At 38.2% G+C, this 11,336-nt stretch overlaps 1 protein-coding gene across 3 annotated transcripts in view; it reads left to right on the forward strand.

The window, feature by feature from the left end:
• Nucleotides 1-2,242, forward strand: part of ARFGEF3 (ARFGEF family member 3) — a 173,992-nt gene extending 171,750 nt beyond the window's left edge. For all 3 annotated transcript variants that reach the window (XM_032873025.1, XM_032873027.1, XM_032873026.1), the window contains one exon: nt 2,051-2,242. In XM_032873025.1, the coding sequence (XP_032728916.1) occupies nt 2,051-2,242 (192 nt within the window). The remainder of the gene's footprint in view (nt 1-2,050) is intronic.
• The last annotated feature ends 9,094 nt before the right edge of the window (nt 2,243-11,336 follow it).

Consider the following 11,336-nt stretch of genomic DNA (forward strand, 5'->3'; position numbering starts at 1 on the left):
CCCCTCTCTTCTGCAACCCTCAGGTTGTTTCCTGGGGTCAAGAGCCTCTCATGGTTTGTCTCCCTCTCTGATTTCTTCCCATTTAGTTTTCCCTCCCTTCCCCTGTGGTCTTCTGCACTATTCCTTATGTTCCACATAGGAGTGAGACCATATGACAGTTGTCTTTCTCTAATTGACTTATTTCACTGAGCGTAATCCCCTCCAATTCCATCCATGTCAATGCAAATGGTAGGTATTCATCCTTTCTGATGGCTAAGTAATATTCCATTGTCTATATGAACCACATCTTCTTTATCCATTCATCTGCTGAAGGGCATCTTGGCTCCTTCACAGTTTGGCTATCATGGACATTGCTGCTATGAACAATGGGGTACAGGTGCCCCTTCATTTCACTACATCTGTATCTTCAGGATAAATACCCAATGGTGCAATTGCTGGGTTGTAGGGTAACTCTGTTTTTAACTTCTTGAGCAACCTCTGTACTATTTTCAAAAAGTAGTATTATTTTAAAAGGAATCTTTTTTTCTGGGTAGTAGTTCTCAACAGTGGGCTTAAAATATTCAGTAAACCATGTTGTAAACAGATGTGCTGTCATCCAGGCTTTGTTCTTCCATTTATGGAGCACAGGTAGAGTAGATCTAGTATAATTCTTAAGGGTTCTAGAATTTTCAGAATGGTAAATGAGCACTGGTTTCTGCTGAAAGTCCCCAGCTGCATTAGCCCCTAACTAAAGAGTCAGCCTGTTCTTTCAAGCCAGCCATTGACTTCTCCTCTATTGCTATGATGTCCTAGATGGCATCTTCCCATAGACAGCTATTTTATCTACACTGAAAATCTGTTGTCTAGTGTAGCCAGCTTCGTGAATGATCTGAGTCAGACCTTCTGGAGAACTTCCTGCAGCTTCTACATCAGCACTTGCTACTTCACCTCGCAACTTTCTGTTATGGAAACAGCTTTTTCCCTTAAACCTTATGAACCTACTTCTGCAAGCTTCAGACTTTTCTTCTGCAGCTTCTGCACCTCCCAAGCCCTCACAGAATTGAAGAGAGTTAGCACCTTGCTCTGGATTAGGCTTTGGCTGAAGGGAATGTTGTGGCTGCTTTGATCTTCTATCCAGACCACTCAGACTTTCTCTGTATCAGCACTAAGGTTGTTTCTCTTTCTTGTCATCTCTGTCTTCACTGAGTAGAACTTTTCATTTCCTTCAGGAACTTTCCCTTTGCATTCACAACTTGGCTTACCTAGGCTAGAAGCTAGGTTCTTGTGCCAATCTTGGCTTTCCGCATGCCTTCCTCACTAAGCGTAATCATTTCTAGGTTTTGATTTAAAGGGAGAGATCTGTGACTCTTCCTTTTCTTTGAAAACTTTAGAGGCCAGTGTGGGGTTATTAATTGGCCTAGCTTCAGTAACAGTTGTGTCTCAGGGAGTAGGGAGACCTGAGCAGCAGGAGAGAGATGAAGGACCTGGTCAGTGGAGCAGTCAGAACACACACATTTATCAAGTATGTTTACCATTCTATATAGGCACCCCAAAACAAGTAATAGCATCGTCAAAGATCACTGAGCACAGATCACCATAACAAATAAAATAATAAATATAATAATAATGCAAAAGTTTGAAATATTGTGAGAATTATCAAAATGTAACACAGAGATACCAAGTGAGCAAATACTGTGGGGAAAATGGTGCCACCAATGGACATGTTCCACACAGGGCTGCACAGATGTTCAGTCTGAAAAGAGAAGAAAGAAAAAGCACTATCTGGGAAACACAGCATAGTAAAGCAAAGCACAATAAAACAAGGTATGCCGGTAGTCCATGAAACCTGAAAATAAGGTATTCCTAATGTTAAAGGAGACTCTGCTCTGCCTTGTGTAGATGAACTTAAAATGACAACTTTTAGCCATAGTAAATTACTAAAGACTGATTTATTGCAACCTAAAGCCTGAGAAAACTCACCTGCCAATTGGCAGGGCTTAGCCACACACCCGAGAGTTCAAAGGAACCTAGAGAAAAGCTGCTAATAATTCTCCTCAATCCTTTCTCGTAGGCGTGGACCAACATGGTGCTAACCGTTCTTAATCAGATTCAGATCCTTCCAGACCAGACCTTCACAGCCCTCCAGCCAGCAGTGTTCCCGTGCATCAGCCAGCTGACCTGCCACGTGACGGACATCAGAGTGCGCCAGGCTGTGAGGGAATGGCTGGGCAGAGTGGGCCGGGTCTATGACATCATCGTGTAGAAGACTCACATTGAGGAAATATAATCGCAAAGGTTAGAGAATGCCCACCAGTCCCCAACGGATAACATTTGCCCCACCACCAGCCCTACTGAAACCAGTGTCTACCCGTCCCTCGCTAATCAGCACTGGGGCCATTCTGGACACTCATCTTGTATTTGGAGGACACCAATGATACTCTGATTTTGCACATCATTTCAGAAAAGTCTCCATTCTTTGACACATTTCTAAATCTTGATGTCTATTTCCCAGTGCTTTTGCCTGCCATGCTACTCCCAAAAGGGTCCCTTTGATGGACTACTCCTTTGAAAACACCACACTGATCCATTTGATGTTTTTCCTTTTAAATGCAGTTGTTAAGGAAATATCCACTGGTAAGTCATGCTGATGTGTAGGCACTCTGGCATCTAGTAGCGGACGTTCTTCATCGGAGGAAGATTTCCATTATGATTATGGGCTTAGCAGGGAAGAAGACAGCTGGAAAAACAATTCTGGGTGTCATAAGCAAGAAAGGGATGACTTTCTCTGTAACATGTTCCAGAACATTTCAAAGTTGTCCTAAATTGTTAAGATTTTCTGGTTGGCATAACCAACTTCTTTTAAGGTGCTGTTGTGCCTTTATTTCCCTATTTCTCAAGGAAGAAAATGCTTTCCTGGCAAGGTTTTAAGTCTATGTCCTGACAGCTGTTGACACACAGCTCCCAGTACAGTGACTGATACATTTCTTGCCAGGAGACGTGAGACTGCCCTGCCACCCTGGCTTCCCATTAGTCTTTGCTTTTTGCTCCCAAGGCCAAACAGGAAGGGAAAGAAAAAAACGGTGCCTTAGTTTCTTGTTGCACAGACATTTCTATGCTCCAGTTATCTGAACATAGGCAGAACATCAGGCTTTTAAGAAAACAAAATCTTAAAAATCCAACTCATTTTGTATCAGCACCCTTGGAGGAAAGGACTCCGTTCTCCATCCAGTGAGCAGACTTCTCAGGGAACGGGGCAGGAAGAGTGGCGTGGTAGGGAGACAGCTGGGCAGGGTGAGAAAGGAGACTGGGAGGAAGTCATTTGAAACCTTAAAATATTATACAACCGTCACATGAAATTGCAGTGTCAGACATCTAAGCTCTAGTCTCAGAAGAAAATAAAACTGAAGGAGGAGGGGACCTGGTGAAATTTAGGAAATTAAGTTTTTCAATTTAAAATATTTGTCCTCTCAGGAAAGTAAATTTACCGTATGTCTGAGGTCTTTTAAATGGCTATTTTTACATGGATTTTTCTTTTAGATCGAACTAGAAAATTAATTTGGAAACTTTATCTTATTTACAACATACTTAGTAGTTCTTAAATTGAAACACCTTACGTAGTTCTTAATGATTGAAACACCTCAGTCAAGCCCACTCATGTACATTCTAGAAAGTAGAGTTAGTTGCTAAGACATACGTTATCATTTTCCCAGGCCCTAAAAATGTGTTCATAATTGAGTATCATTCTTTTAAAATAAAACATCAACTCTTTAGTATAGAAGTAAGGATTTAAAACTTAGAACTTTACTCAGTGCTGGATTTGTAAACTTTGTCTTCCTTGAGAAATATGTAACTATCTACAAGGTTAAGATGAAGACAGGGTTTCCTGATTTATTTAGGCAATCTGAAAGAACCCCAGCATTCCATATACCATCTGGAAATCACCACATGGTTCAGAAGACATATTTCAGTTCCACAACACACTCTCTTTGCCTTCAGGTTTTACCCAATAGACAAATAAGTTTAGAAACAGATCAACTATTTGATCTTAAGCAATGACCTTTGGGGATAGCAATGAGCTATAGCCTATAAAATTTTTATATTTTGGAAGTAGAATTAAAAGGTACTTTCTCTATTTTGTTTTAACAAAAGCTACAAAAAGAAACAGAACCACCACGATTTACTGCTTATCTGAGGTTTAGCTCCCCTTTTCCCCATGAGGACCCCAAAATTTACTTTGGGGGTGAGGAAGAAGCTTCAGTAGAGTGTCAAATCAGAATGATTATAAAATGCTTATATGTAGCAACTTTTTAAGAAGTATAAAAATTCAAGGAAAGCCAGTCTTAAATGTAGAATGTCATGTCCCAGAGTATGTTAATTGTGTAGAAATCAGACTAATCAGACTCCATTCTGATGGAAATAGAATAGAAAATAGAAAATAGAAAATAGATTTTCTATTATGAGATCAAAGGCTAGTTTATGAAGATAAACTGATCGCAGGTTCCAAGAATTAAAAAGTGAGGAATTGTACATAGTTCTTTACCTACAGTTTTTAAGACGGTTTTGGCCCCTTCCCATCATCTATTCTGCAGTCTACCCCAAGGCCTGCATTGGTCTCTGCCCACCTCCATTCCCAGCATACCCCGTGCTCCAGATCTACATCAGATTTCAAGCAGAAAGCTAACCTTAATGCTTCCCAGAGGTATTTGTGGTTGTAAAAAAGGATATTGCCTGATGCAAACAATCTCTAATGAATAGACGTCAGGTCACAGTGAAGTCCGTCTTCTCCAGGGGTGGAGAGGAACCCTAAGTAGATAAGCGATCCCCTTCCAGACTGCCCTGGTCAACCTCTCACACTCTCTTGGTGTCTTTCTTTCTGCCTTTCCCCATCTCTTCCTTCACTCCCTCTTGCCCAAGGTCTCTGAAAGACCAAGGTCAAGACAGCCTTGGTGGTTAAAAACAGTCACTACCATATATTTACTGATCTAAGCAGAATAAGATTTTCACATTGCTTTCAGTTGCCTGTATTTACTCTAAGGCTGGGAATTACTCTTTAATATTTTGCTAAAGTATGTATCATGAAAGCACCTAGAAAATTGAAAGTGTTTAGGATTTCTTGGCCGCCAAGTAGACCACACTTATCATCAGATTTTTCCTTGCCATAAGGGCAGAGTTTGATGGAAGGCTAAGATCTCTCCCAGCTCTTGCCTCTCCTGATTAGCTTCTAAAAATGGTTGGGCTGCCTCTTTACACCACCTTATTATCTCTCCCCTTATGATTATTTTCTAGCCTTCACCATCAATATAAAACTAGGACATTTTCTACCATCTTTATGCTATTTAGTGACTGATCAAGGCAGATTGTAACATACATAACAGCTCAGATTAAAATATTTGCAATCAAATGTGACAAAGACTTAACATAATTCAAAAGTACCTTTAAATGGAAACTTCTTGGTACAGTATCACCAGGCTTTTAGTTTTTGCTGTTTTAAGAAGAAGGCTTATACAGAGTCAGTAGAGAAAGTCAAATGACCTATAACCATAAGAAGGTAATGCAATTGTATAATGGATAACCCTGGACTTCCTCCAAATACATCACAAGACTGCTTAGGTAGGAAAGTTTTTCTCAGAAAAGAAAATCCTTTTGTGTTCCACCCATCAAACTAAGCAGAATAAAGACCTTTGTTGGGAGCTGGTAACCATAGCAAGAATTTACAAACTGCGGGGCGTGGTGACATTTGTCAAGAGCCACTGTGAATGTAGACCTGACCTACATTAGCATTTCATTCTCACAATAACCTGGCCAAACGGGCATAGATTTCCTCATATTTTTTCAGATGAGGATACAGACCCAGGGAGGTTAAGAAACTGGCCCGAGATAGCCAATAAATGGCAAAATTCGTTGCCAAAGAGGTGTTCCTGAATTCGAAGGCCATGCTCTCTAGGACACTGTGCTCGAAGTACACAGAGTGAGCACTTTAGTGTTTCAAGGAATTAAAAAGTTAAAATGAGTTGAAAATATCTGATCGGTGTCCCAGATCTGCTGTGATACAGGGATTTTTCAAATAGGGTTAAAAAAAAAAGAAAAAGCTAGTGTTTATACAGAGAAAGATCACATGTAACATAATATTTTAAGTGAAAATAAAACAAGGTCTGAACTTGAATCTTAAAACAGGCCTTCCGTGGTAATTTAGAAAACTTTCCTAATTAGTTGGAAATGATGGAATAGTATTGCTCATGGCCAGCTGCTACGCAGAAAAGCGTGGCAGTCTGTGTCCAGAATGACATACACAGTTGGTAAACTTTTTTCAATTGTCATTTAACCACTCAAAATAAAGTGCCCTGTAGCCAACAGTGCCTCTCTACTTACTTCCCTGGGAAGTATACAGTAGTAAATATGGAAGTCATCATCAAAGTTTGGGAATATGCAAAATAAATTATAACCAGTTTTCAAATGCACTCTCCGAAGAGTAAGCTACGGGTAAGACAGGATTGTTTAAAGATCCAGGTACTGGGGGCATCAGGTCAATATCCATAGTAACCATGTGCCATATGCCTAAATATTTCTACATACTCTGCAGACAAGGAAACAGGCAGAAGGAAAATCCAACATATTACATTAAGCAGGTGACAGAACTTGGATACACATGGGTACCTCTTAGGTGATCCTAGGGACATTTAGTGTGGCCTTAAAAAAGCAAGAGACTCTTTTTAAGCACTTTTTATTGGAAATATGAACTTGCTATGGGGCAAGACTTGTGAAACTAGTAAAGAACTCATAATTATGCTTCATCAAAAAAATTGTGTTCTCTTCCCTCGTAGTGGAGCTATCTAGAAAACTGTTTGTCTCTCCTCTGTGAGCTCCTCTTCCTCTGCTTGTAATTGTTTGTATTTGATGTGGAAGTAAGAAATAGTTTAATATGAAGTTTTGGACTAGAACACCACTTAGATTTCCAAAACACAATTATTGCTTCAGGGAAAACAGACCAAAAAAAAAAAAATTATCCCCGGGGATAATTTATGAGAAACTCAGTTGAGAACAATGCTCAATTTCCTCATAAACTATGACACCACATACTAATTAAAGAAAACTCGATACCACACCACTAGTACCATACAAAACCTTTCCCTTCTATCTGTGTGTCATAATGCATGAGAGCTCCAGGGAGGAGAGACTGGCTGACCATCTTAGCAAGAAAACTTTATCAGCTGCTGGTCAATCCCATCCAGTTATGGTCCTTCCAGCCTTTCAACCACCAAGAATTATTTGTACTATTAGTTCCTATCCTGAAGGTTAAGTAGTGGTTGTGTAGTATCTTTGACTTTGTTCTAAAGTGGTTCTCAAACATTAGCACACATCAGGATCACCTGGAGGGTTTGTTAAAACCCAGGTTGTTGGGCCCACGCCCAGGGTTTCGGATTTAGTAGGCCTGGAAATTTGCATTTCTGACAAGGACCCAGGTGAGGCCAGTGCTGCTCCTCTGGGGACTACACTCTGAGAACCGCCTTGAAAAAATTTCTAGCTACTACCTTTAAGATCAGCCTGACTTATCAAGCTCAAGAGAAACACCAAACTGAACCTTGGGCAGACAACTTGGGATTGGATTCTCTACAGCATTCCTATTCTATCTTCCCAGTTTCTAGGTTTATTATACCAACAATTCGGTTTTTTACAAGCTAAAAGACAATGAATGTATCTGTTCAATGGAACAGTGAGATCTGTGTAAACTTCTTGTCTTTGTATTTAGAAACACTGGTTCTATGGATAATCGTTTGTATCATGTTGACCCTTTGACTTGTACTGATGTGATTTTAAATTTCAATATGTAGGGTTTGAGTTTCTTCTGGCATTACAGTTTTCCTGTTCCCGTCTCAACTCTGTCACAGCCTTGGCTCCTGGCTTCCAGAGGTTTTTGAGTAGTTGCTTGCTTGCCAGTAGGTTTCTCTCTCTCATTAGTTACCCAAATATTGACACTTCAAAACGATGTTACACTACTTGATGTACCTTCATCTTTCACTTAACAGGTGTAGATTAATATTTTAATTTACTGTGTACCTGTCAAGAGTCTACCAAGTGGTTTCAAAGAAATTTACAAACTGAACAACTCCCTTTTGAGCAGTCCATGTGCCTGTTTTAAGGACTTTTCATAAATATGGTTGTGTTCATATCCACACAGCAAAGACTGTATTCTCTCATCTTCCAATGGTGGGAGAAATGTACACATGCATCAGCATGCTTTGGGAATACAGTGAAATCATAATTCAAATATAGGTGGGGCCTTAGTTTACTTCCTAACACTTTGATTAATTAGCTTTGGAAATTCTTTTTGCATTAAAAAAAAATAAGGATCGTCGAATAATTCAAGAGAAAAAAATTAAGTACCTTAAAATTATCATCCACATATAAACTATAGTAATTACATATAATTCTTATTGATTTAATTTTCTCTAAAGCCTTCTGCTTGAATATTCTGACATCATTTAAATTACTTTAGATTATTGTATGAACAGAAAGTAATGACAGAATTAGTGAGATCAGAAAGCATGTCAAAGTGCTAATGATACTAAAGAATCAAGTTCTTGCTTCTGTGGATGGAAATAATCGAAGTGGTTTATTTCACTTTTGTTTTCCATAATCTGTTTTGGAAATTAGGTTTGCTTTTAGTTCTTCTAATAGTAATTGATTTTCAAATTAAATTTAAAATATTAATCTCTAGGAATAATTTATTTCCGACTTATGTTACCAACTGGTGCCAAAAAAGGAAGGGAGGAATCTAAAAGCCAGTCTTTTGAGCTACCACATAGAATATGTTTTCAAGTTAGGGAATCTTGGGCCTTGACACTACCAGCCACCCGTGGTCACCCATGGCTACCTCATGATTACATGTGGGCTACCTTGTATTCCTCCCTTGGCAATTCTTCCATCTAAATTTTGTTGGAAGTGGTTCTCTGTAATAAAAATTCATTTCCTGCTAAATAGGCAAAACTGGACAAAGATTAATGGTGTTGATATTTTGGGTTTCACTTCAATGGAAACCATACAGTAGGATATCCAGGTATGGCATGATAGGGGCAGGAACAGGTGCCTAGAGGGAAAGAGTAATTTCACTTATTTTTCTTTGTTGATTTGTTTTCAGTGGATGGGTGGGGGTGGGAGGAAGGGAGCTAAGAATAAGATGTTTATTGCCCTAATCATGCCAAAAGACTATTATTTCAGATTATTTTCCTGCTTTTCTAAGAGAAATAAATTACATTATAAACAGTTCCCCAACTACCATTTCCCACTCTAAATAAAGCCAGTGGGTGGTAAGGGTTCTTTTATCCCTTCTTATACTATGCCAAAGAATTGACTTGTTTCCACTAAAAATTATAAATAAATGAAGCTTGGTATAGCCATAATGATTTGAGTCAGTATACCATTTTATCTATAAAATGCAGAATTCATCCTTGCAATCCCATTCACCAGGAGCCTTGAAGCATTTTGTTTACTCCAAAGGACTTGTCAAGGAAGTACAGTTTTTATTTTGCCTTCTTATTTAGTTTGCTCACATTAATAAAAAAAAAAATTTAAAAAAACCCTGAAACTACCCTCCTTTGTATGTTGATAAACTGTTTGATTTGATAGACTCTGTCTGTTCATTGTTTAACAGGTCCCTGTAAGCAAGCTTGCAAGTGTATTTTGTGTACATTTTATCTGAAGTGAAAATGAAAATTCTAAAGAGAAAATATTTTAAAAGATATTGTATTTATGTTGCCTGTGTTGTAGAATAAAAATTCAAATGCATTAAAAAAAATCTATGTGAAACAGTTTTCTTTACCTAATAGGTATATCAAAATAATTTATATAAATACCTTATGTTTATAGAATTTGGCCAAAAGAATGAGGTTCCTTTTTCCATGGAATTTCACAACTGAATGAAGAGGCCCCTTCCAGTTCCATAACACAGAGATGGTCGCTGTTAACAATTTGGGTACATGCCTAGAAAGTACATTTAAAGAAATATATATATATATATAACATATATATAATTTTTAAATATTTTATTTATTTAAAGCAGGCCTCACACCTGAGGTTTGAATTCAGAATCCAGAGATCAAGAGTCCCATGCTCTACTGAGCCAGGAGGGCACCCCTATAATTATTTTAATTTTTTAAAATAAATTCATAATATCAGTAGATAATGATGGAATTTATTCATTACAAAAATTGTTACCTTTTGTTCATAAATAATTAAATCTGTCAATTAATAGAAATAATATTAGAAGGTAGTTATTGAAAAGAAAATACAGCCACTTTTAATGTCATGGTCTTATTAAATTGCAGCTTTAAAACTATTTCAAAAGCCTGTAATAGTATAAGCCTAGGCATCATCATGCCTAAATTGTGCAAAGCTGGCCATTAGAAGGATAAAAGAAGTACAAGATGCCTAGGGATGGAATCTGTGTACATGACTTTAAACCACGATTCTCATTCTATCATACACTGGCAATCTCACAGTTGTATCACGAAGACACTGTCCCTTTCCTCTTATGGATGAAATAAAACTATAATAGATACTACTATACTTTGCATGTGGACATCACAAACATAAGTGACCAACCATGTTCATGGATGGAGAGGAGCAGAGCCAAGGCGGCCCTGGACTTGAGCCTGAAAAGCAGAGTCCACATCCCAAGCTTCACCCCTTCCCGGGAGTGGGAAAACCATACAACATTTGAGTACAGAGCTCAAGGTTCCCACACTGTAAAATGAATAAAAACTCTAACCTCAGAGCTGCTTCAAGATAACACGAAAGCCCCAAAGTTGCAGTGTTTTGTAAATGTTAATGACTACTAAATGCAGTACTACTATGTGCTGGAGAATAAGCCATCTCAGAAATAGCGCCACTATTTTGCAAGATGATTTATACTTGAGACCTCATGTGTACATGCCCTTGACATTCATACCCATGAATACACTCCAACACAGAAAGCTTAACTTCTGTGCCAATCATATACAAGGAGGTTAGCAGCCCAGATGCAGATCTCTTTAATCCAACATTTTGGAAATAAATTCCAGGTCAATAGCCAGTTCTTCCATTATTAATATCTAGCAATGAATATAATATGTGCATTAATCTATATGTATTTCTTTAAAGTAGAGACTTGATATGCTTCAGCTATTTGGCTTATGATCAAAACCTGCATAATCTAGCTTTGATAAATATTTCATCTCGCTCATTAGAAAATTCACTTTCCCATCTGGCTTAAAGGTACGTTCAATAAGAAAGTGAAAATAAAATTGAAGCATAATGTAATATTGTGGCTTTCACATATTGACAAACATTCCTGTTATCTTCAGCCTTTGAAAGAATACTCT

The sequence above is a fragment of the Lontra canadensis genome, unplaced genomic scaffold (assembly GCF_010015895.1).
Source record: "Lontra canadensis isolate GAN:19392208 unplaced genomic scaffold, GSC_riverotter_1.0 scaffold47, whole genome shotgun sequence".
In the NCBI taxonomy this organism is placed as follows: domain Eukaryota; kingdom Metazoa; phylum Chordata; class Mammalia; order Carnivora; family Mustelidae; genus Lontra; species Lontra canadensis.